This window comes from Zalophus californianus, chromosome 1 (genome assembly GCF_009762305.2).
Source record: "Zalophus californianus isolate mZalCal1 chromosome 1, mZalCal1.pri.v2, whole genome shotgun sequence".
Taxonomy (NCBI): Eukaryota; Metazoa; Chordata; class Mammalia; order Carnivora; family Otariidae; genus Zalophus; species Zalophus californianus.
This window is the reverse complement of record NC_045595.1, coordinates 24,587,208-24,613,080: the sequence shown is the minus strand read 5'-3', so window position 1 is coordinate 24,613,080 and position 25,873 is coordinate 24,587,208. Positions and strand designations below refer to the sequence as shown.

At 40.0% G+C, this 25,873-nt stretch overlaps 1 protein-coding gene across 9 annotated transcripts in view; it reads left to right on the top strand.

Annotated features, from left to right (window-relative positions):
• ERC2 (ELKS/RAB6-interacting/CAST family member 2) overlaps positions 1–25,873 on the top strand; it is a 977,487-nt gene that overhangs the window by 22,284 nt on the left and 929,330 nt on the right. For all 9 annotated transcript variants that reach the window (XR_003518693.1, XR_003518694.1, XM_027587658.1 and 6 more), the window contains one exon: positions 7,351–8,144. Coding sequence is in view for 7 of the 9 variants with exons in the window: in XM_027587658.1 (XP_027443459.1) it covers positions 7,488–8,144 (657 nt within the window). In the remaining 2 variants the exon portion in view is untranslated. The remainder of the gene's footprint in view (positions 1–7,350; positions 8,145–25,873) is intronic.

Sequence of the window (25,873 nt, the reverse complement as noted above, 5' to 3'; positions counted from 1 at the left end):
AAAGGAGAGATGCTTTGGGAAGGTATGGGAGAGCTGAAGCAATTCATGTTGGTGCAATAGGGTGGTGACAGTAGAAGGGGAAACAAGAGAGCAAATCAAGCATGAAAAGAGAGCATCAGATTGAATATAAGGCCGTAAGGAATGGAGGGGACTGTGGCAAACTGGAGGGGGCATGCTCTCTCTTGAAGGGGTAGCTGCTGGTTGGCTCTAACCAGTTGTTGTCATGTGGGGAAATGGGTTTGGCATTGTCAGATTTTCAGATTTTTCAGGAGATGCTGCAATCTGTATTTTAATTTGAAATGTCTCTATCTCTCCCTGTTGGCAATTACATCAAAATTCTAAAGAACACTGTGCTAGCCATATATAACACATCTGCGGGCAGCATCTGGCTCCTGGGCAGCTGCGTCTTGCTTGAGATTTGTTCTACACTGTGTCTTCCTCTAGAAGAATTTCAGAATTAACTGTACTTTGTGACACAAATTTTTTTAAAAGTTAGGGATGCTGAGAAGAAAAAAAAAGGATATTTTAATTTGGGCTAAATCTTGGGAGATACTGATGATCTCAGCTCACACGGTCTGTCAGCAGGGCTCAGGTGATGGGCTGAGGCTGAGATCGGTGGAAATAAACTTAACCTAATTTAGAGCAGATAGCAGGAAGTGCTTTCTTCTTAAAATAGACCATTCCAGACCATGATAGTCTGAGACACTTGAGGTAGACCCAAATCAAGGCTCTCTCCACCTTGTTTTCCCCTGAGCTTAGAGATCAAGAGTCCATAAACCTTTTAAAGAATGAGTGGATGAGTGTATATTTTATTTATGCATCCATATGCAATTAGAGAAAGTTTTCTTACAGGTCCATAATAGCGTCTTTGATTTGATTATGTTTTTGAGCCTTAAATGGAACTTATCCTCAAACTTTGAATTTTTTTTCATGAGGTGTTTTGGAAGTGAAAGGTGTCATGCAATTAATTTCCTTTGTGTCATATTCAGCAACATTTGTCTGTTTCTGTGCTCAGTTTAATCTAGTTAATAATTTATCCTTTTTAGGATTGTACATCACATCTATGTAAGAAAGCAGGTGTTTTTAAGAGTTTACAAGAAAGCTCAATGATTGAGCCTATCTTGGCTTCATAATAGTATTTGAAACAGTAAAATCTTAATTTTGACCTTATTTCCTATAATGCATTTATAGGTAGGTGGAAAAGCTTAGAAATGGTTACCTTGAAGTCAGTCATGAGCAATAGGAGGCATTATTGCATTATTGATTGCGGAAAAAAGTTGATCTCTTTGCACTTTCTCAGGGATTCATTTTACAGAACTAAGAAAAAAAAGTTCAGGATAGATGAGAATTAGGAGACTACAACCCAAAAAAGCCTGAATGTCAAAACAAGTACCTAAAAATATATCAGGAGACTTAAACACAGCTGGGGGTGGGGGTTTGTGAGTGACTCAGTAGAACAAGTAGGAATCATGAGGCTTAGGAGGACATGATAGCCATGGGAACTTGCCTTGGCTTACCTTGTCAACTGGGCCCGTCTCATCTGTGAAATGAAAATCACCCAATGTGCTGCAACTAGCTATAAGGGCAGAATTGTTCCAAGAAACCGTCCTGCTCTTTGTAAATCTGGAGAAAGAGAGTAATTCCCAAGTAAAGTGTTGGGCCTAGGTTGCTAATGATGATTTATTGTTAAGAAGATGTGTACTGGTAAAGAAATTATTGTTACCTATTTTGATGGTCTCTGAAATTCCTCTTTGATTTAGTAAGTTCTCTGGAATTGTACATAATGCCTCTTGTCTGGTGTGCTCTTGGAGTAAGCAATATCCACCTGTTTCCTCACTTCTTAGACATATAGACTGATGATGATGGACCTATATTCCTCTTGACATTCTGGCTTCTCTGTTGAATGTTTGAAAAATAAATATAGAATTATATTTATTTCTTGTTCTAGTAGGGTCAAAACCCCAACCAGTCATTATTTTGATCTCCTGTATTTCCTGTCACTCTTTGGGTTGATTGGGTGGTCCTTCTATTACACATGGTGTTGGCTGTCACTCATGCACCTAATTTTAGATGGCAGCTGGGCTGGACAGTCTAGGAGGCCTGTCTCACCAGTCTGGTGTCTTGGTGCTGGCTCTTAGCTGGGACGCTTTGGTTCTCCTTGTAACTCTCTTCATGTCTCATCTTCTGGGATCTTTCTGTGTGACTTCTCTTTCCAGTAAGATAGCTTGGACCTTAAATCTCTGTTTTTTAAGGCTGCTAGGCCTTTTTAAAGCTAGGCTCAGAGCTGGAACAGTGTCACTTCTGCAGCATCTGCTGGTCCAACCAGTCACAAGGCCAGTCTAGATTCAGGTAGAAGGGAAATAGAATCCACCTCTTCGTGGAAGGCAAGACAAAGGTGTACAGGAAGGAGAGGAATTGGTGGCCGTCTTGGAGACTCATGGTGGCCATTAAAAATCATGTTTTATTAAGATGTTTTATGCATTAATGTTAAGTGGAAAAAAGGAGATGACACTGAGATAAAACTTTGAAGAAAAAGGAGAGTACCAGACTTTATATAGAATTTAATAACTAATTTTGTCTAAAATTACACACACACTTAAAAGAAATTGGAAGCAACAACATCAACTTATTAACAGATATTGCCTATCGGTGCCAGGATTGGGAGTGTTTTCATTTTCTTCTGTATGCATATCTACATTTTAAAAATTTTCTATAATCATCCATCAGTTGTTTTCACAATTAAGGAAACTGATAATTTCTTGGGCCAATTAGAAAGTCTGACAAATTTCAAAGATTAGAAACATATATGTTATATCCATGATCCCAATGCCAAAAATTAGAATGACTAGCCAAAATTAGAACCAATTAACCAAAAACTTATAACCACTTTGACATTTAAATATATCTTTCTGAATAATCCCTGGCATAGAAAAAAAATTCAAAAGAAAAATAGGAAGCTATTTACAGATGACAAGAGTTCTATACATAAAATCCTGGAATACGCAGACAATGTGTATGATATTACATACCTTCATCAGAAAATATGATTTGAGGATAAATGAACATTTAATACAAAAAGACAAAGTAAATACAAAGAAAGTAGAGATTATTATTAAGGATAAAGAGATACTGATGAAATGGAGGATAGAATGTAGTAAAATGTATCAATAAAACAAAAACTGTATCTTTAAAACACTAAAAAAGTAGACAAACATTTGTCATACAGTCATCAAGAGAAACAAAAATACAAACATTAGGAATGAGATAGGGACATAACTGGAGATTTTTAAAATTTTAAGGAAAAGTTAAACAAAGCAATACCAGTAAGGCTGAAAAATCTGGATGGAATGGACTGTTGCTTAAGAAACATTTTAATGGGGGTGCCCAGGTGGCTCAGTCGTTAAGTGTCTGCCTTCAGCTCAGGTCATGATCCCAGGGTCCTGGGATTGAGCCCCGCATCGGGCTCTCTGCTCAGTGGGAAGCCTGCTTCTCCCTCTCCCACTCCCCCTGCTTGTGTTCCTTCTCTTGCTTTGTCTCTCTCTGTCAAATAAATAAATAAAATCTTTAAAAATAAAAAAAGAAACATTTAAATGATCATTGATACAAAATAGGTAACAAGCCTTAATAGATCACTAAACATAGTGAAAAATAAAAAAGTAACCAACAACCAAGCCCATTTAGTTTATGGATGTGTTCTTCCAAACGTTTCAGGGATAGAGAAGTTGCTTATTATGCTAACTGTTCCAGAACATGTGAAAAATGTAAAGTTTCTCAGTCCATTCCATGACTAACATAAACCTGATACTACCCCTAAAAAGAGACCCCAAGGAAACTGGGAGCCATTGTCAACATGTATTGCTCTTTAAATAAGGAAACATTGTTTCAAGTAAGTTACTATATCTCTGTATATAGTATGTTATCTGTGTGTTGTGTATGTTTCCAAAATGATCAGATCCACTTTTTGTTGGTTATTGCAATTTTCCAGCACCTGGGCCAGCTAGGCTGGTAAAATCACCCAAGATGAAATCTGTGTGGGTATACGTTTTATCAAATTTGGATTGGGACTTCCAGCCTGGCTAGAGACCTCAGAAATGTCTGCCTCCAGACACAAGAGAAGACAGGGAAGGACAAGTTAGATTTCATCACTTCTAGGAAGACAACTCTAATAGTGGTGGCTCAGCCAGAACCTAGATTCCTAGATTCTAAGCATAGAAAAAATAACAAATTTATTTAGCTGTTGGAATTATAGAAGGGAAAAATATATCTTCTTAAGTTCATAGCAATGAGCACCTATATTAAGAAAAAAAGAAAGATCTCACATAAACAACCTACTTTACACCTTGAAAGAAGAATAAATTAAGAATAAATTAAGCCCAAAGTTAGTACAAGGAAGAAAATAACAAAGATCAGAAATAAATTTCAGAGCAGAAATAAATGAAAGAGACTAAAAAGACAATATAAAAGATCTTTATTATAGAAATTTTCACACATACAAATAAAAGAAAATGAAAACCACTTGGAATCCCGCCACTGTTAACATTTTGATGTGTGTTGTCCCAGTCTTCTCTGTAAGTTAGTGTGTGTATGTGTGTTTTATAATGTAAGCCATAAAAATGTTTTGTAGTCTGTATCCCCATCCCTGCCCCGAGTGGTGTGTCATGAATATCTTTCCATCTCATTAACTATTCATGTTACGGTCACATTATTCTATCTACGGTCTGTCTGTCTCTCTCATCATTTATGTAACTGAATCCTATTGTTGGAACTGTTGATTTGCCTTTTCTAGAGAACAGATTATCATGCAAAAATCTTGAATACAAAATGATTTTTGTATATTTTCAAGTAAAATAAAATGAAGCTCTGAGTAACATAAACATTTGAAACTAAGTTCCTTAGTTAGAAACAGGAGTATAATTCTTTGTTGGGACTCTTTAGGGAAAGGAGGAGCTTTAATGGAAAATATTTCTTCACACCATATATGAGGACTCTTTAGGGTATAAATCACAGATACCCCAACTAGAATTGAATGTAATGAAAAAAAACTTGTGAGTGAATATATCTCTTGTCTGTTGCTGCAGCAACACTGCAGAACATCCAGCTGCAAAACATTAGTGACATAGTAAGAAGTATTTGTTTCGTCCACTAGTGTATGGGGCTCATTGGATGTCAGCTGGACTCAACTCATGCATCTGTGATCAGCTGCTGGTTGGCTAGGCAGCTCTGCTGATCTTGACTGGGCTTGCTCAAATGTCTTGCGGTTGGTTGGCTGTTGACTAGGACACCTTGACTCTATTTCATATATCTCATCTAACAGCAAGCTAGACTGGGCATATTCTAATTACTATTGCAGAGGAAAAAGAGCAAGAAAGTAGATAACACAAGTGCTACGTCAGGCCTCTGCTTCCTTCACATATGCTACCACCTTATTGGCCAGAACAAATCATATGAGTGAACTCAGAGTCAGATTGGGAGGGTACTGCCAAGGATATAGATGCAGGAAGGAGTAAAGAATTGGAGCCATTAATTCAGTCAGTCTACCTGGCATGTGTAACTAAACTGGCCTGGGGTAGATGTACCTTCAATGACTGCTGAATCCAGGGTATCAAGTGATGTCACTTAGTTTGATTTCATACTATCTAAAGTTTGGCTCTGGGGCGCCTGGGTGGCTCAGTCGGTTAAGCGTCTGCCTTCGGCTCAGGTCATTATCACAGAGTCCTGGGATGGAGCCCCGCATCAGTCTCCCTGCTCAGTGGGGAGTTTGCTTCTCCTTCTCCCTCTGCCTGTCACTCCCCTTGCTTGTGCTCGCTCTCTGTGTCAAATAAATAAATAAAATCTTAAAAAAAAAAAAGTTTGGCTCTGCTTTCCTTTGCTTAGCTTCACTCCCAAGGCAGCCGTTTCCATATGGTAGTCCTCAGAAGCTCCATCTCAAAAGCAAGTAATTCTAGCTGAAAAAGAGCTTATCTGGGGCACTGGGTGGCTCATTTGGTTGAGCAACTGTCTTTGGCTCAGGTCATGATCTTGGAGTCCCAGGATTGAGTCCCGCATCGGGCTCCCTGCTCATTGGGGAGTCTGCTTCTCCCTCTGACCCTACGCACTCTCATGCACTCTCTCTCAAATAAATAAAAATCTTAAAAAAAAAAAAAGCTTATCTTTCCCAATTGTTCCAGCTAAAGTATGGTATAAATATTTTTGGGCCAATGTGGGTAACATGCCTATCCCTAACCTAAGGTCACTCAGCCAGTCAGTGAATGGAAATTTGAAACCTGGTTTGCCCTTCTCTAAAATCTGTGGTCTTAGTGTCTAAAGGTGAAGAAAAATAAAGTACACTAAACACATCCTCAGAGGAAGAGCAGGAGGCCATGATGAACCACAATAAGGCCATTTGAGTCCTAACATTGAAGGGATGATCACAACCCTGTAACCCAGCTACATAAAATTCTGCAACAAAGTACTTGAACTTGAATGACCAGGACAGGGAGCTTCTACTCCTTTTCTCCAGGGGATATGGGACCAGGAGCTCTAACATGGTCTACTGTTCCCTTGTACCATTTCTCCTTCAGGTGTGGATTAGTGTGCAGTAAATATTTAGGTCAACCAAAATGGAAAAAAAGTCCCAAAACAGCAGCCTGAAAGAAGTGTGTGAAGGGAGAAAAAGACAGGACTACCATTTTCTCTGGTAATAGCATTTAGGATCTGGCTAGAAGTATAGGAATCCTGATGGTCGAACCACCTCTTTTTCTTCTAGCTCCAGAATGGCCAATAGGTTCCAAACTACTGAGTCAATGCGAGTTGATTGTTGGTAAACCATCTAGATTGTTATGTTGAGAAGAATTCCTACCTTGGTGGAAATGAAGACTGTGGTGGATTAGTGATGTCTGGAATGTGTACAGGAGTGGGAAGTAGCAACATGCTTGACTGTTATTTGACATCCTGGGAAGCAAACACTTCTCAGAGTCACTGTCAAGCCACTTGTGTATGGGGGTCATGCCTGTAGGATGGAGTATTTTATAGCTAAATTCTCTATGATGAGGAATTCTGTGGTGAATTTTCTGGAGGTCCTGACTGTTACTTAACACAAACCAAAATGCAGAGCATCATTTTCCCTGAGGAAAAACGGGCTGCTTCTTTGCTCTGAGAACTTTTAAGCTTATTTGGGAGCAGGGTGGGGGAAATATACAAAATGTTTACATGTAGTAAGTAAAGTTTGGGGCTACTTTTTAAAAAAATGAATATGGGTGTGACTATTGTTTTTGTATCTGTCATCATCATTGATCTATCAATATATTAAAAAAATATAGTCAGAGTTCTAAAGAAGTTTGTTTTTGATTATCTTTTTTTCTCATTTTTCAGATCCTCTGGAGTCATTTTCTGGTACAGACTGTGAAAAGAATGCATTGAAAATTCTGGCCGATAGTGGAAATATTGGCATAACCCCCAACTTAGTATAGCAGTCCTTCTCTTTGGTAGCACCTCATAATAGAAGAAAAATGTATGGAAGTGCAAGAACAATCACCAATCTGGAAGGCAGTCCTTCCAGATCTCCTCGTTTGCCAAGGTCTCCTCGTTTGGGCCACAGAAGAACAAGCAGTGGGGGAGGTGGAGGAACAGGCAAGACACTGTCCATGGAGAATATCCAGTCCCTTAATGCAGCCTATGCTACATCTGGACCTATGTATCTGAGTGATCATGAGGGAGTGGCTTCGACAACTTACCCAAAGGGCACCATGACTCTGGGAAGGGCCACAAATCGAGCTGTATATGGAGGCCGAGTCACAGCCATGGGGAGTAGTCCCAATATTGCTTCTGCTGGACTTTCCCACACAGATGTTCTTTCATACACGGATCAACATGGTGGTCTGACTAGCTCATCCCATCATCACCACCACCAGGTCCCTTCCATGTTGAGGCAGGTAAGGGATAGCACAATGTTAGACCTTCAAGCCCAGCTCAAGGAACTTCAGAGAGAGAATGACCTCCTCCGGAAAGAACTAGACATCAAGGACAGCAAGTTAGGATCTTCCATGAACAGTATCAAGACGTTCTGGAGTCCTGAGCTCAAAAAGGAGAGAGTCTTGAGGAAAGAAGAGGCAGCCCGAATGTCTGTCCTCAAGGAGCAGATGAGGGTTTCCCATGAAGAAAATCAGGTAGGTTATGACTCATCTCAGTGTTTTTCAGCCTTGGCTTCTCACTGAGTAGTTGATGCTTTGCAGATGGCACCACGACCTGTGCAGAAGAAAGTTCGGCATCATCAAGAAAGCTATGGTTTAGTATGTGTTTGACTTAGAGACTACAAAAGGTCATAAGCAATATGAAATTATAACTTGTGATCTCATTGTCCAATAACTTTTTCACACTGTTGCAGAAGAGAGGGAATCATTCTTTATTGCCTAACTTTTATACTTGGTTATTTTTTTTTCTTTTTCAGCAGTAACAACAGCAGCTCAGATGTACTTCCCTCTGCATTGAAGAGGAAAATGTTAATTTTTGCAAGAGTAGACACTTTAACAGCAACATTTAGAGAGCCACATTTGACTGGTGAATTGAATTATTCTTGAAGTCACAGCAACTATTTCTTTCTAGAATGAGTGGAGTTTATTCTCTAAACAGCAAATCAAATAATATTAAATAACACTGGGTGGAATGGGTTTGATATCATGTTGGAGAAACACAAAAAGTTGTAACCTGGTCTTTCCTTTATCCATTCATATTAAATAAGCATGTACTATGTGCAAGGCACCTTCTTACTCTTTTTTGATCTATCTTTCATGTTATAGCAAGATTAGTTTTCCCAGTGTCTACTTGCATTTATACCATTTCTCTGCTTTAAAGCCCTCGATAATTACTTACTGCCTTCAGAGTGAATTCTACCTCTTTGGCTGAGCTGATGGCACCTTTATTTGGAAGGCCTGAGTCAACCTCTTCCAGCCTTATCTCATACCACCTCCATGCACATCTCCTATGCTACCTGCACTCCCACTTAGTAATTTCTGCACATACTCAGGGTGTTCCCCCTTCAGTCCTTTGCTCTTTCTGTTCCCTTTCCCTAGTGGCCTTCTCAGCAACCCCTCTCCCTGCCTCTTCCCTTTCAGGGTTGGCCAGTCTCCATTTCCAAATCCTACCTATTCTGTGGAGCTCATTTATCTGCTGCTGTTTTCATAAGGGCTTTGGAGTCCGACATGCCTGGGTTTAAATCCCAGCTTCACCTCTTACGAGTAGTGAGATAAGTGCAATGAGATGGGGAGTAGTGAGTGCTGTGCCATTTGGCGGAAAAATTTCAAGGTATCGTTTAACTTTCTGTAGAAATTTGAGATAATTCCAACTTGGCTGAACTAGTGATTCTTTGATAATTGGTCTTGATGTTGGCCTCACGAAGCTCTCTGCCTTTCTTGGGTTTATCTGCTGGCCCTCCTATCTGTTTCCCTGGATACCACCCCTTGGTGTCCAAGTATCTTTAGAAGGATTTTTGATCTCTCTGAGAATCTGCTCTTCATTCTGCTTCTATGTGTAGAAAGCAATCACCTTATCCTTTTGACAATCTGACAGAACCTTTGCTGGTTTTCAGATGTGGAAATGTGATTTTTAGTTGGAACAGAAAGTTGTGTTCTTCAATCCTAAATCAAATTAATGCTCTTTACTTTCTGCTTTTTTCCCCTGACTTTACTGGTTCATGATGTCCTTGTGAACCTGTTACTGCTATGTGTATTTCCCTAGTTCTGTACAGTTTTCTTCTTTAGTTGTTTTGGAAAATGTTTACAGCCATTTAGGAATGATGCAAGTAGTGACGAAAAAGTTTGAAAGCCATTCTTTAAACTGTCAGCTCCAAAATTGCTTTTATCTTATGTTGCTATCATTAAATTTTTTTTGAGCACAGACTCTCATTTATATGTGTTTATTTACTTATAAATTACATGATGTGCTATTATGCCAATGTATTATGTGTCTTTTCTGACATTCACACAGAATTAAATATGGAGGTTGTTGACAAAATAAAATAAATAATATATTGAGGTACATTTTAAGGACACACAAAACCTTCTTGCTGTTGGAAAAACATTTTAAACCCCTTGTCTATTTTGTAAGGGTTAGTTTAGTTTAAACTAGGAAATATCCATAATTCTACTTAACTGTTCCATGTTGCTGTAAGCCAGAAATAAGCGAATACTTGAGGGTGCTTCTAGTACCCCTTCCTAGCTCTGGAAAAAACTATGATCACAGGCTACCTTGGGTACTATGGGTGCCCTATAACCATGTGACATGTGATCCAGTAAAAGCTCCAGTATTAATCTATTAAATATAAGTAAAATGCAATTATTTTCTTTTTTAGGTTAAAAATGTAAAAGGAGGAAGAAGCACAGAGTTTGAAAAGTCAATTTACTTGCAGTATGAGGTAGTATTACAAAGTAAAGAATATAAAGATTGACAAAAAGCAAGTTATTTTTTGAAAATTGAAGCACCTCTCCTCCTGTGGGAATTATGTCAGGATCTGTTTTAGGGGTCTATGAGTACCTGTTGGTCAGGATAGGGTAGATCCTGCTGCAGCAATCAAATCTCAGTGGCTTAACACATCAAGATTCCTTCTTATTCACCGGAAGTATGAAGTAGGTCGGGTGACTCTCTAGGGCAGCCCTCCTCCAGACAGTGACTCAGGATTCAGGCTTTCTACATCTTGACACATGGCTTCAAGAGTTGTTACACCAGAGGAAGGGGGTGTATGGAGATGGCACATTGGCTCCTCAGTTCCTTAGGCTGGAAATGACACAACTGCACGGGGTTGGGAGGTATAGTATAGTCCTCTCCTCTTTCCAGGAAGGAGAGTAAGATATGGAGTATAATAGACAGCTAATTCTTACCAGTGGGGTTTTTGTTTTTGTCAAAAAGTGGAGCTAGATGAAATAAAGCTTGGGGAACAATCCAGACTCCTGCTGTTGCTGCTGTTTCTATTATTACTGCTTCTGCTACCAATAGACATCTGTTGGGGGCTTACAATTTGCCAGGCATGGTCCTTGGAGGTTTTTGCATACATTATCTTATTTACTGTTTGCATCAGTCACCTGGGTAGGTGCTAGACTTTTTCTTGTTTTACAGATGAAAAATAAATGTGGGGACAATAAGCAGCTTGTCCAAGTTTACACAGCTAGTTAATGAGAGAGCTGGGCTTTACGGCTTAGGTCTGGTTCATGCCAATGTCTAGGACTTAACTTTACGTTCATTAACTCCTTATAGGAACACTGAGCTGTGAATATAATCTTAGTTTAATGGGAAGATCATATTATGTTAGATAAAAAAAAATGACTAGTTCTGATAGAATGACTAAGAATGTGATTTAGGGGGCGCCTGGGTGGCTCAGATGGTTAAGCTTCTGCCTTCGGCTCAGGTCATGATCCCAGTGTGCTGGGATCGAGTCCCGTATCGGGCTCCCTACTCCTTGGGAGCCTGCTTCTCCCTCTGCTTCTCTCTCTCTCTCTCTCTCTCTCCCTCTGTCTCCCATGAATAAATAAATAAAAATCTTAAAAAAAAAAAAAGAATGTGATTTAGTGGGGTGCCTGGGTGGCTCAGTTGTTAAGTGTCTGCCTTCGGCTCGGGTCATGATCCCAGGGTCTTGGGATCGAGCCCCACATCGGGCTCCCTGCTCAGTGGGAGGCCTGCTTCTCCCTCTCCCACTCCCCCTGCTTGTGTTCCTGCTCTTGCTATCTCTCTCTGTCAAATAAATAAAATCTTTAAAAAAAAAAGAATGTGATTTAGTTTAATTGGGATTTTTATTCTTAATTAGGAATTTATTTCATTTTCCCAGAACTGGTTTTTTGTGCTGTTTAGAGTTTCTACCATTTACCATAACTGACTATAATTTCCCTTTAGAGGAAAAAATCATGGAAAATTTTTCTATATGGAAGAAAAGAACATAAAGGAGATGAGGGACATTTGACTGTGGTTTCTTATGCATAACAACCAGAGACTGCATCTACAAATGTAGTTCTACCAGTGCGTATTTGGATAATTAGAAGTTCACTAACCTAAATTCAGGTGATCTAAAACAATTCGAACTATTCTATGTGAATACAAATGGGAAGCAGGTCTATCATAGGGTGGAGGTTAGGAAGCTCGAGTGCTGTTGTATATGAAATTCATGGTTCTGTGTATTTAATGCTCACTAATACAAACCTTTCACCCTTATGTGCATTGTTGAAGAGGGCAACCACTCATCAATTCTTTTGCAGTGTATTTTGAAGTTCTAGTGATTCTGTCCAGGGGAACTGAACCCAACTCCAGATCTAAGGGAGGATGTTGAACATCCTTCCTTCCTGTGTTATAGGAAGTGCAGGACTATTTGGAACCTTGGAGGCAATGGGTAGGGGTCTGTGACCAAATTTCTTGCGTGCAAAGAGTAGATACTTGGGTTCCTGGTGGATATTCCACCCCAGATGCTATTTTCAAGGTGGTACTTCTCAGCCACATAGATCTACATGAATAGGAATACATTTGGGACCCCTAAGAGTTGCAATATTGACATTAGGAATCACTGGAGTGCATGGATGCACAGTTACCCTTATGTTATCACTTGTGCTTTTTACTTCATGATGTACTTTCTTGAATGGAAGAAGAGGGTGGTGGAGTATTATAGACAGCTAGTTCTTTGAAATGGTGTGAACCCATAGCCCATGCTCTCAATGTCACACTTGTAGACTGACTTGGGGAGAGGTGAGTAGAAAAGATTTGGAGTGGATGTTTGGCTGCCACTTGAGGCAGCCCCTTATTATTTGTAATAGCCTATGGAGTTGGGGTGGATATTGGGGGCAGGAGAATGCAACTACTGGAAAGTAAAGTGACCTAATTTTCTCTAAAAGTTTATATGATTGTCTTTTCTTTGCAGCTCCATTCTATTTACCTGCATGATAGAGATCAGAGAGGGAAAACATGATAGAGAAGAAGTTTTCAGAAAGTTCCTAAGGACTTTTATGTCTTGCAGTTTGATGCATATAAGTTATTGACTTTTCATATTCCTGGATTTTTTGGTAATTATTAATTTTATATTTCTAATAGATTACTTTTTCCAAATTAGATGTGTATTAAGCAGTTTTGAGACATTTTCCAAACTTGTGCATGGCTAGCCAAGGATCTGCATGAATATAAATAGCATCACACGCTGGGAGATTGTACTCGATCTAATATTTACCCATCTTGTGCATGCAGAAGTGGGACAAGGTCACTGGGAAACATAACTTAAGAAGTGTAAGTAAACCTGCCTGGGGAGTTTTATGGCTTTGAAGCTATGGTTATGTGATCATTTCTATTTCTGGCTTAACACAATAGGAAATCATTTACTCTAAATCAATATTAGTATGGATTTTTGATGATTTTTTTAACTAGTTTCAATGTATTTATTGGTTCTCATTTTGAGCCTGTAACTTGAACAGGTCAAGATGGGTCATGTTTTCCATGTTTCTTTTATCATTGTTTTTTGTTTTATTTGATTAAACTCTAGGGCCATTTCAACAGGGGTCTGTTCTATTCTAAACTCTGTTCTAAAATACTCATGTCAGTGGGAGTGTCCAGATATGAAGAGCTGTACCAGTTGGAAGTGGGTGATGTAGAATTCATCCTATCTCCTGTTGGGAAGGTGGCGAGGTAGCCACTGTGAAGGGGTGTCCACTAACTATTAAATGCAGCTGCAGTACCTTGAGTACTGGGTGTTTGTGAAATCAAGGGCTCAGCCTTGGAGTGTTCAGATCCATCCAGTTTGCTGATGGGACTTATATTCACTGCTTAGATAGACCTGTTTTATTCCTGTACCTTCTTCAGACCCCATTCCTTCTGCTACTCTGAATCTGAGATCCATGGATCCCTCAAAGCCAGTTTTCCAAAGCGAATCCAGGGAAACAATACTTTCCAGATGGGATTTTCCAGCCAAATAAACTTGAGACATGACATACTAGATAGTCCTATCCTGGAGATTCATAATGCATCTGTTATGGATTGAGTTATGTTCCCCCCCAAAAGATATGTTGGAATCTTAATCCCCTGTAACTCAGAATATGATTTTATTTGGAGATAAGTTCTTTTTAGAGGTAATCAAGTTAAAATGAGGTCATTTGGGTGGTTGCTAACCCAATGTCTGATGTCCTTACCAAAAGGGGAAATTTGGACACAGACATAAACATGTACAGAGGGAAGACCATGTGAAGAGGAAGGGAGAAGATGACTGTCTACAATCCAAGGAAAGAAGCCTGGATTCGTCACTCACAGTCCTCAGAAGGAAGCAACCCTGGTGACACCTTGACCTTGATCTTCTGGCCTCCAGAACTGTGAGACAATAAATTTCTGTTGTTTAAGCCACCCAGTTTGTGATACTTTGTTATGGCAGCCCTAACAAACTCATACAATATATTAGCGTGTGAAATGAAATGCTCTAACTCCTGCAGTTAAAAAAAAATTTATTAAGGGGGCACCTGGGTGGCTCGGTTGAGCAGTTGAATGTCTGACTCTCGATTTCGGCTTACATCCTGATCTCGGAGTTGTGAGATTGAACCACGCATCAGGCTCCATGCTCAGTGGGGAGTCTGCTTGAGATTCTTTCTCTGCCCCACAGCCCCCCCCAATAAATTTTTAAAAAAGGAAAAAAAATTATTAAGTTTCCTTAGCTTCAGCAAAGACCATGAAACTTTATCTTAAACCAAGCATCTATATATTGAGCAGCTATTGCTGCAGTAATGCTGTATAACAAGGCATTCCAAAACCTATTGGCTTAAAAAGATACGCATTTACCTCTCCCTCATGTATCTGCAGGTTGGGTACAACTTAGTTGGGCAGGGCTGGACTTTAGGCTGAAAGTTGGCTTCAAATATGTTCTACATGTGTCCACATTCTCCCTGGGACAGATGTATTCAGGAATTCATCTTATGGTGGATCATAGATGCCAAGAGTCCAACCAAACCACACAGACACTTTCGATTTTATTTTATTATGTTATGTTAATCATCATACATCACATCATTAGTTTTTTTTAAAGATTTTATTTATTTATTAGAGAGAGAGAATGAGAGATAGAGAGCACGAGAGAGGGAAGAGGGTCAGAGGGAGAAGCAGACTCCCTGCTGAGCAGGGAGCCCGATGTGGGACTCGATCCCGGGACTCCAGGATCATGACCTGAGCCGAAGGCAGTCGCCTAACCAACTGAGCCACCCAGGTGCCCACATCATTAGTTTTTGATGTGGTGTTCCATGATTCATTGTTTGTGTATAACACCCAGTGCGCCATTCAATACAGGCCCTCTTTAATACCCATCACCAGGCTAACCCCTCCCCCCACCCCCCTCCCCTCTAGAACCCTCAGTTTGTTTGTCAGAGTCATAGTCTCTCATGGTTCGTCTCCCCCTCCGTTCTCCCCCTTCATTTTTCCCTTCCTACTATCTTCTTTTTTTTTTTTAACATATAATGTATTATTTGTTTCAGAGGTACAGGTCTGCCACACAGATACTTTTAAAGCTTCTGCTTATATCAAGTCAACTCACATTGTATTGCCTAAAGCATGTTACATGGCCAAGCCCAAAGTCAGTAGGGTCAGGGGAATATACTCCCTGCCAAGTCATTCATATATATATATATATTCTGTTATATATGTTAACACATGTTATTATTATGTATATTGCTTAATATATATAATTTAAATAATCTTATTTGTCACAAACTATAAATATTCTTAGAACTAAGGGAATAAAGGCCACACTTTGGAAAAGACTGCTTCAGGAATAGCTCTGGAAGCAAGATATTAAAGTTTGAGAACTGTGAAGGTAGATGAGCACTATCAGTGTGGTCAAAGGTTCCTTCAGTGGCTGGGCCTTCCAGAGTATCCTAGTGATGCCTGTTTAATGGCTCAGCATCAGGCTTTTCCCTTTGTGTCTCATGTAACTGGCCAATGAAACCCAAGTGGGAGATTCTGGGAAAGCTTTTGTTTTCCTGATAAAAAGAGTAAACGTCACCAGCAATGCTCCTTCCCCCTTCTTCCTATCTTAAGTGTTGATTTGTTGTCTGGAGCTATGTCAGCTGTGTAGTAACCATGAAAGAAAGCCACGCCAAACACAGAAACTCTGTCCTGCCATCTCTGAGCACTTGCAGCAGCACACACAGTGGCTGGCCTCCAGACCTCTAGTCATGTGAGAAAATAACCACTAGTGGTTTAAGTCCCTGTTGGTTGGGTGGTGTATTACTAGCAGCTCAATATCTTCCTAACTGATACAACAAAAAATTATTGATCACTATTATTCATAATGATTATCAGTCATGATAAGCAGAAAAATAGATGCATTTCAGTGAGGTGAAGTGAGATCTTAAAGGACCTTACACATTAGAATGAAGAAACCTACTTACCAATTGTATTGGGCAACACTCCAAAGTAGTGACAAAAGCTCCTCAAAGCCTGTGTAGGTGAAAAAGGGGGATTTATTAATTCCTGTAATGAAATTGCAGAAAGGCTGAGTGTATGTGGCTGGGGCAAGGGATAGATATGTGAGAAGGGGTTACTGTGACGTGTGAGCCCTTTAGACTGCAGGCATTGGGAGAGGGGCAGTTCTTTCTAGGAAGTGAGATGAAGGACAAAGCGTTGCTGTAGGACAAAAACATGTTCATTGTACTGACTTGAGCTGTCCTTAGTCACCCTCTTTCTTCAAATATCTTAAGGGTTCCTAAGTCATATTAAGAGACTGAGGGGTGCCTGGGTAACTCAGTCGATTAAGTGTCTGATTCTTGATTTCTGCTCAGGTCATGATTTCAGGGACGTGGGATTGAGCCCTGTGTTGGGCTCCTCGCTCAGTGGGGAGTCAGCTTGAGATTCACTCCCTCCGCCCCTCCCCCACTGTGTTCTTTCTCTCTCAAGTAAATAGATAATCTAAAAAAAAGAGACCTGAGAAATTAAGAAGTCAATCAAATGTCATATAGGTATATAACTTTTTTTCATTTTAACTCTTATTTAAAAAGTATGAGTGTTTATGTCTTCCCCAATGTTGCATAGGCACACAGATTTAGAACTGTATAATATAAACCAGTTTAGCACCACAGCATAATCTGAAATTTAGAAGGACATGTCCTGAATTTTAGAAGACAAGAACAACAAAAGTTCACCTTCCTCATCTTGAAATAGTCTTCCTCAGCTCTTCCGAGAACTGTAGCTTTTGTCTACATTTCCAGAAAGGTGGAAAAACTTTGGTCCAGACTTAGGCAATGACCTACTTAGACTGAAACCACAATTTTAAATGGCTTTCATGGGTAGGTGAAAACTTCCTTTGGTTCTGAAGATAGATGAGATGGCTCAGAGCCAACAGTTGATTTCTTTGTTTGCTAGAATGTAGGAGAATGATTTGAAGTGAACTACACACATCTTTGTCACAAATGTCAGCTGGTTTTTGCCTCAGTAATCTCTTGCAGTCAGCCCTTGGATCAGCCATGTGCACTGCATTAGTAGCCTTACAGATTTTTATTCCCAGGTTTTATTTTATGAAAGACTTGGCTAATGGGGGGGAGGAATATAAACATTCCTGTGTGCTGGAACTTGGGAGAGCTAAATGATTTCCATCTTCCATTTTCTCTCTGTATCACTTTATTTTGGCGATGGGATAGCAACAGCACACAAGCAACTAAAGAAAACATTTTGGACTATTTCAATGGATAGATTATTTTAGTCTCACTTGTGCCAAGGCACTTTTTGAAACCAAGCTCTAAAGGGGGAAGGCAGAGGGAGTGGTCACCCTCAAAACATTCACTGCCTGATAAAATTCTCTACAGACAACATCCTCCGAGGATTTTGAGAAGCAAGTCTATGTTGACAGGAGAAAAGTAACAGAGTGATTTTATCGGCCAAAGCAGATGGGGTGGGTTCTGAACCTAGCCTTCTCTGGCCAGAGTGCAATTTCAGTTTCTATAATTAGTTGCAGGTGGAGCTCTTGTGTTGTTTGTTTTGGAGTCCACTGACATCTGTGCGCAAATTCCCACCACCCCCAGTTGGCATTTGGACTCAATAAGTGGTTTTGGCTTTGCAAGAACATAGAAAATTGTAAATCTGTTTCACACACACACACACACACACACACACACACACACACACACACACACACACACACAAAGCTGCTCTAAAGGTCAGGTTCTGAAAGCTGTGGAAAGCATTTTCAAAAGTTTGGGAAGTAGGTTTTAGGCAGAGTGTAGGCATGTAGCCAAGAGCTAGGGTAGCTTGACAAACAGAATTCTGGCACATGCAATTTCTTCTTGGTTTCTCTGTGAGGCCAGCATTTGATTGTATCTTGGAAGTGATGTGCAGCCATTTTGCTTTCAGTGGGAACATTTTGGAGAGAAAAAGTACAGCTACTTCCTGTCTTATAAACCCATGGCTGGGCTTGTACTGTCTGTTTTGGCTATGTACACTGCTCAAGTTAACTTACTTGTTCTCAGTTGAGGGCAATTTACCTCCCAAGGGACATTTGGCAATGTCTGGAGACATTTTTGGTTGTCACTACTGGAAGGGGTGACATCCAGTGGGTAGAGGAGTGACATCCAGTGGGTAGAGGCTAGGGATATTGATTGCTAAACAGTCCAAAGTGCATAGAATTGAGCTCTACATTATCTGGCCAAGAATGTCAATAGCAACAATGATGAGAAACCCTGAGTTAATTGGATGATTACTATATCTTCATTATTCTTAATACTTTGCCTACACTCAATTCTTTAACTTTGTGAAGTGATGATCAAAATGTATGTATTTATGCAAAAATATTCATATAAAAGGTAAAACCTGATTCAACATTGTGTGGGAAAGAATTAATTGTGAATGATATCTCTTCTTTTATCTTTTTTTAAAAAATATTGACCTGGACTAGTAACCACGAATACCTTGATTCTTTTAGAGGCAGACATTTGGTAAATAAGAGATTAATCTTTTAAGGAAATAGACAACCCTTTAAGGAAATGAAATCTGTCTCTCTCTCTCTTTTTTTTTTTTTTTAGAGAGAGAGAAGGTGAAGGTTGGAGGGACAGAAGAAGAGGGAGAAAGAGAATCTTAAGCAGACTCCACGCCCAGTGCAGAGACTGACACAGGGCTTGATCTCACAACCCCCAGATCATGACCTGAGCTGAAATCAAGAGTTGGACACTTTAACCGACTGAGCCACTCAGGCACCCTGAAACCTATATTTTAAACCATCATTTCTTTATACCTTTACTGGCTTTTTATGGTGTTTTTTGACTATGTCTGACATTGATCTTGAGAAGGAAAGGAAGAGAGAATAAGCATTTTTGAGCTCCTACTATGTGCCAGGAATTTACTAGTTGCTTTCCATGTGAGCTCAACAGCCCTGCAAAACATGTGGTATCCCCATTTTATAGATGAGAAACAAGACAGAGAGATTAAATGGACTGCCAGAGGTCTCACCCTTAGGTAGAGCTGGAATTTGAATCTGAGGTATGCTTAGCTTCAAAAGTGTGTTCTTTCTATTGTCTTAAAGGGAAAAACAACAGATTTGCTTGAAAACCGGGGAATTTGGTGTGGAAATGGAAGCCCTAATATAGAGTGGAAGTAGGAATGTGCTGCTTGCCAGTATCTTAAGGATGCTGTCAAGAAGTTACACAGGAAGGACAGAAAGCCAGAACAAGGAAGGGAGCATGTTGTCAAGAGCAACAGAGGAGAGAGGGCAAGTAGGAAGGAGCAAATGCATGCTTGTCAATTACACGTGCAGAGGAGAATGCCAGAGGAAAACTCCTATCTTGGAAACCCACCCAGATGGATGGGAGGAAGCAACTCCAGGGACTGGCCGGAAAATTAAAACTGCAGGTGGTAGAAGAATGAGAGAGATTATCTCTCAGAATGCTCATTGAAGGTCTGGCAGATCTGCTCAGGTGGTTATGATTTTGTCAAATTCACTGGATCCATAAAGGCAGGGCTTCAGGAATGGGGAAGTTCTTTATTATGGATTATTGTACTCTAGTGAGGATGGTCTCATTCATCCAGTTAGAATTTTTCCTGAACTTGCCTCTATCTACAGGAATTTCAAGGTACATGGACAGCTTCCTGACCCAGAAGTCCCCTCAACTGGATCCTATTCAGGTGGTTTCTGACCAGGTGGTTTCACGGGAGTGGTCACACGTATTCAGAATTTGTCTTTGGATTGTTCTCGGTCTTGTGTCTTAAAGTCAGATCTTCCCTTCTTGGGACCCAGCATTCCTGGTTTCCACTTCTCCCAGCACCTTTCCCCTATGAAACCTCTTCTTTGTCTTCTTTGAGAATCCAGCTCATTTTTTTTTTTTTTTTTTACTAATTGCTTCAGTCACCACTTATTTAAGGGAAATGTAGTTGCAAGTAGTAGAGGCCCATTCAAACATGTTGAAGGGGAAAAGAAAGGCATTTACTAGGAACATACACGAGTTCTTTTCCAGACCCTAAGTGTAGATAGGGCAGCCAGGTGTCCTGGGGGGTTGGAATAAAGTTAGTTGGAAAATAATCAGGAATAAAAGGACAAAGTCAGTTGCTCTTATTTTTATCTCACGTCTCTCTTACTTTCTTTCTTGATATCTGTTTTTATATGCTGCTTATGAAAAAGTGGCCACTCAAGGAAAGCATCTTCTCCATTCAGGTGCTTAATAGATACTGCCTAGAGTTGCTTGGTTTCAATTTCAAATTCAGAGAACCAAAAATCTGATTGGCCCAGGTTGTTTTTTTTTAGAGAGAGAGAGTGCTAGGTCCAATCAGCTGTGCCCAAGGGAGTCATGAGAACCACAGTCTTTCTCTCAGCAGAGCTATGGAAAGCCCTCTTTCTGAGAAAGGGGCATGATGGCAGATTCTCCAAGGAGGAAGCACGAGGATCAGGTGGTAAGGAGGAAAGGACAGCCCTTACTGGGAAATACCTTTGTGCAACACATAAATGGGAGCTTACCTTATTTCAGTTTTTAAGAAGACCACAACCAGGGCGCCTGGGTGGCTCAGATGTTTGAGCGTCTGCCTTCGGCTCGGGTCATGATCCCAGAGTCCTGGGATCGAGTCCCGCATCGGGCTCCCTGCTCGGTGGGGAGCCTGCTTCTCCCTCTGCCTCTCTCTCTCTCTCTGTCTCTCATGAATAAATAAATAAAATCTTTAAAAAATAAATAAATAAAAATTGTTTAAAAAAAAAAAAAGACCACAACCAAAGAAAGTTAACTACTATCACCTCTATCTGTAGACAGCTGTTTCAACAGCAACGCCAGTAGCCTTTTGGGATCTCCTGACCTTCACACCCACGTTGTCAGTCCTTACCTCTGATTATGCCCATTGGAGAAATTCTATAAGTGGTATTAACTGACACCAGGATCAATTCATGCTGTATTATCTTAGTGGACCCATGTAATTTCTTTATATAATGTCAGATCACATCCTTTATGGAACTTTAAAAAATTCTCCGCTTTTCACAAACTCCTTTAGTCTTAAAATTCTCCACTTTTCATAAGCTCCTTTAGTCTTATTGGAGAATTGGGTCTCCAAAGTGGATGAGACTATGATGCCAGTTATAAACTTTTAGAACTAGGCGTGTTATAATCTGGCATCTTCTATTTTAAGTTATAACAGTTAGCTTGAGTTCTAAAAAGTATTGTCTCCTGAGCATATATTATCTAAAAAGGAGTTGAAAAAAAATGAAAATTCACTGATTCGTCCCTTGGGTGAGATTTCTGAAATATCCATGTGAAGTAATATAAAAGTTCTCAAAGAATTTTGGAACCAGAGAAATAAGTAAATATATGAGATGGAGAGTTAGACAGTGCACATGATGACCAAATTTAGAAATTGCTCAAATTTAGAAATGTGGCAAATAATAAAGTTTGCTTTCTCAAATTTTTTAAAATTCTGTTTGTTGTTTTTAACTTTGGGGAGCCACGTACCCTTTTAGAAGCCAATGAAAACTTTTACATCTTCTGTAGAAAAATGTGTATAACCTGAATTGTGCACAGCATTTCACTTCCTTATCCCCACTCTAACCCCAAGGGCATCTGAGGACATTTAGGTAAAACCTCTGTCTAGATATTGCCACTTAATATTATATATTGCACATGTATTAGGAGTAAGTAGTTCCTGGTCGTTAATGAAATGAATGAGCTCTTGGTAATGTGAGACATGTCTTCAGCTCACTGCTCTTCAATTTTTGCTGAGAAGTAGGGGACATGTGCCAGGATTTTGATGATAGTTAAAGGGTGTGTACATTGGTAGGGTGGAAACAGATAGATGGACAGCACCACATTCACTAAACATATTCAAGTACAATATCCTAGAGGTGACAAATTTTAGTCCACACTCAGGAATAAGTTATGCTGGAAGAGTTTGCCTGGTGTTGGGTGTCATACTGAAGTATATGTTTACATTTTCATTAAGGACTTTTGGTTCATTATGTTTGTCTTGGGGTGCCAAAATTTCCACTTCACTGCAGATAATTCTATTTCACTTTTTTTTTGTGTGATTATAAGTAAAATTGAACACTGCAAACTAAGTTATGCTGTAGGCATTTGTGATAGTGCAAGGAGAAAAAGAGTTTTGGAAGTTACCAAGTAAGGGTAATTGGGTACCTACTGTGCTCCCCGTAAGACTAAGGGCTGAAGAAGACTGTAGGGTGTAAGATACCCTTACTACCTTGTGAAAATCATTAGAGACCCATTTTTTTTTCTATGTAGATCATAACTAAGGAATAGCAGTGATGTACCTTGATAGTTCACTCTATCTTGGAACTTTACGTGAGCATGAAATTTGGGAAGGAAGAACTTGCTCAATTCTCTTTCTGAGAAGAGCCCTTGATGTGAGCTTTCTCTCTTCTATAGAAGCCTAGCCAGAGTCCAGGAGAGTGGGCACAGCATCTTTCCAACACCCAGATAGTGTAGGGCTTCTGGAAGGGGTTGGGGAGGGGGAGTTGGAGAAAGCCTGGGCTCCTGCCTTTCTCAGGCAAGCATGTGAGTCTGTGAATCACTTTCCCATCTAGCACACCCACCTGACTACAATATGTTCCCTTGATAAGAATAAAAATGATCAGTATAGCTCGTAAAGCACTTCCTACGTATACCCTAAATGAAATAATGATATTTCAAACACTGTGCTGATGGGCTCACATATGGTATCTCATTTAATCCTCATGATGACCCTGTGAAGTAGGTACTGTTAATAATATCACTATTTCAGGATGCCTGGGTGGCTCAGTGGGTTAAGTGTCTGCCTTTGGTTCAGGTCATGATACTAGGGTCCTGGGATCGAGTCCTGCCTTGGGCATCTTGCTCAGCAGGAGCCTGCCACTCCCCCTGCTTGTGCTCTGTCTCTCTGTCTCTCTGACAAATAAATAAATAAAATTGTTAAAAAACTATCACTATTTCATTTGTGAGTAAGGCAGGGCTAAAAGAGAGATAACTTGTCCAAGGTTACAGTTAGTAAGTGGCAGAGCCGGAGTTGAGCCCAGCCAGACTAACTCCAAATTTGGTCTCCAGTTAGTCAGCCCTGATTGGAGTATGGAGTGGTCAGCCGTGTGTACACAAGGTGATCTTAGGATAGGTGTGGACTCTGCATTACACAACTCAGAGGCCTAAGCCACTGGGCTTTACAATGAGAAAGTCATTGCCTTTCCAAATCTCATCTAGTTTTTCTGATGAACTTCAGTGAGAAAGTCTCAACTTGGTACCAGTCTTGACCACCTTCTTAATACCTATTAGGTGTTTCCTGCCCTTACTGTGGGATATGGAGTGACATTCCTAAATGCTGTTTATCATAATCTGGCAGCCCCAGTTTTACCCTTTGTATCTGATATGCTGTCTGATTAGAGTTTCTGTGAGCAGACTGGTAATGTGGCCTTAGTGGGGCCTGCCTTCTTGGGTCTTGCTTGACTGTCTTTGACAGTGGTTGAGAGTACCAGCTTTGGAGGTGGATTACTTGGGTTCCATTTCCAACTGTGGGACTTCAGGCAACTTTATCTTTCTGAAACTGTTTCCCCACTTGTGAAATAAGTGTAATAATAGTACCTGCTTTAGGGGTAAATTTACTGCTAGTGGAGTAAATTTAATTGGACTTAAGTTTAATTGGATTAAATGAGGGAGTTCATGTAAAAAATATTTAGCACCATGCCAACATGAGTAAATATCCAAATAATAGATGATGATAACCATGAGGGAAACCAATCTGAGAACAAAGGTATCACATGGGGAAGTAGAGTGCTAAAAGAATGGCAGAGAAATGGAATCAGAGCCATATCTGAAGATTGCCCCATCTCCGATTTTCCTGCAATTTGTATAAGCCAGTTTGAGTTCAGGCTTTGTTACTAATAGCCCAATGCATCTTGACTGATAGAGCCATGAATATTCAGGGCTCTCTGTTTAGAAGCTTTATGGTTAGAAAAATGAGGAGATTCCAGCTCCTGCCATGAGAACCTAGTCCAGCAGAGAAAATGCTGTCTCATAAAAATCCTGTAAAAAAAGGCCCATAAAAAAGGAAGAAATGTGTTCCTGCCATTAAAAGATATAATTAAATTGATTTAGGAGCCCAGATAAGGAAGAGATGAAGGAAGACTTTATATAGGGAAGGTGGCATTAGAGATAGTCCCTGAGGATGGACAACTATTTAAAATGGTAGGTGGGAGCAGGGGTCGGTCATAGGGGGTCCAAGTTCTCAATGAAGGGAATGGCCAAGAGGAACTAGGTGACTAGAGATTTATTTCATAAAGCATAGATATGGAGGTAGGGCAAAAGTAGTGGCCCAAGTATTGCACTTCTATCTAAAGAGGAGAAGGAGAATTTGGCCCTTAGAGATCACTTTTTTATTTTTTCTGAATTAAGAGATGTTATTATGGTGCTTAATAGGTACAGAGGCATATATTGGGACAAACTGTATTTTGTTTCTATGATTTTTCCTATATGTTCCTGGCTCTGTGATGTCCTCTGCCATGGTACAGCAGAAGGATGACTTTAAGAGCTCCTCTGTCAATATGCTAAAGGTCAAAAGGGAAAGGTGCTTATGAACCCAGCAGAAGCTATGGATCTGTTGGGTTGCAAAGAGCTTAATTTTCCTTGGCTTGATTCTTTGACATCCCTTTTCTATTATTAATGTGTATGTGTGTGTGTGTGTGAGAGAGAGAGAGAGAGAGAGAGATGCCATCTCCAAAATGTCATTGTTAGATGTGTAAGTATTGTTATATGCCAAGGAAATACCATATCACAATTTTGGGAACAGTTTTGTTGTTGTTGTTGTTGTCCTGTTCTCAGGGGTGGCTGGGAGAGTTTTCTTGACCAAGGCATTGACCCTTTTAGCTGAATCCAAGCCAGTTCATGTTGTATTGCAGATGGCTGCTCAGGAAAATTTTGGGCCATAGCCAGACTTCTCATGCTTAAAAAAAAAAAAAAAAAAAAGGAAGAATCACATTACATTTTTCTGGTAGGCTGAATTGAAGTATTTTCTGCAGCATGAGATAGAAACTGTAAAGTTTTGTATCACTATAGGGAGTAATAGAGAAAAAAGATGAGGATGACTTCCCAGTAAAAGCTGTTGTCTGAACCCTCAGAAAAGGCAGATTCTCAAGTTGCCCAGAAAAGGTCACATGGCTTCCAGGTCTAGATAATTCCACACATTAATCCAACCAGCTAGAAACCTGAGGACTCATAAGAGGTGTTTGATTGATTGATTTTTGTAAACTTTGGCCTGTTTTGATAATCTTTGTCTGCTGATTCAATCTGCTACATAATCTCTGGCCAACTAAAACTCTTAGAATGACACTTTAACAGTTTGTACCAAAGGAATGATCTCTCAAACAAAGTTCTCTAACCCAAACCTCTCCATTGGCCTTATATGTGTTTACCCATTTTCCACTGGAGGTGTCATTGGTGTCCCCCAAGAGGGTCAAGCAAGATGATGA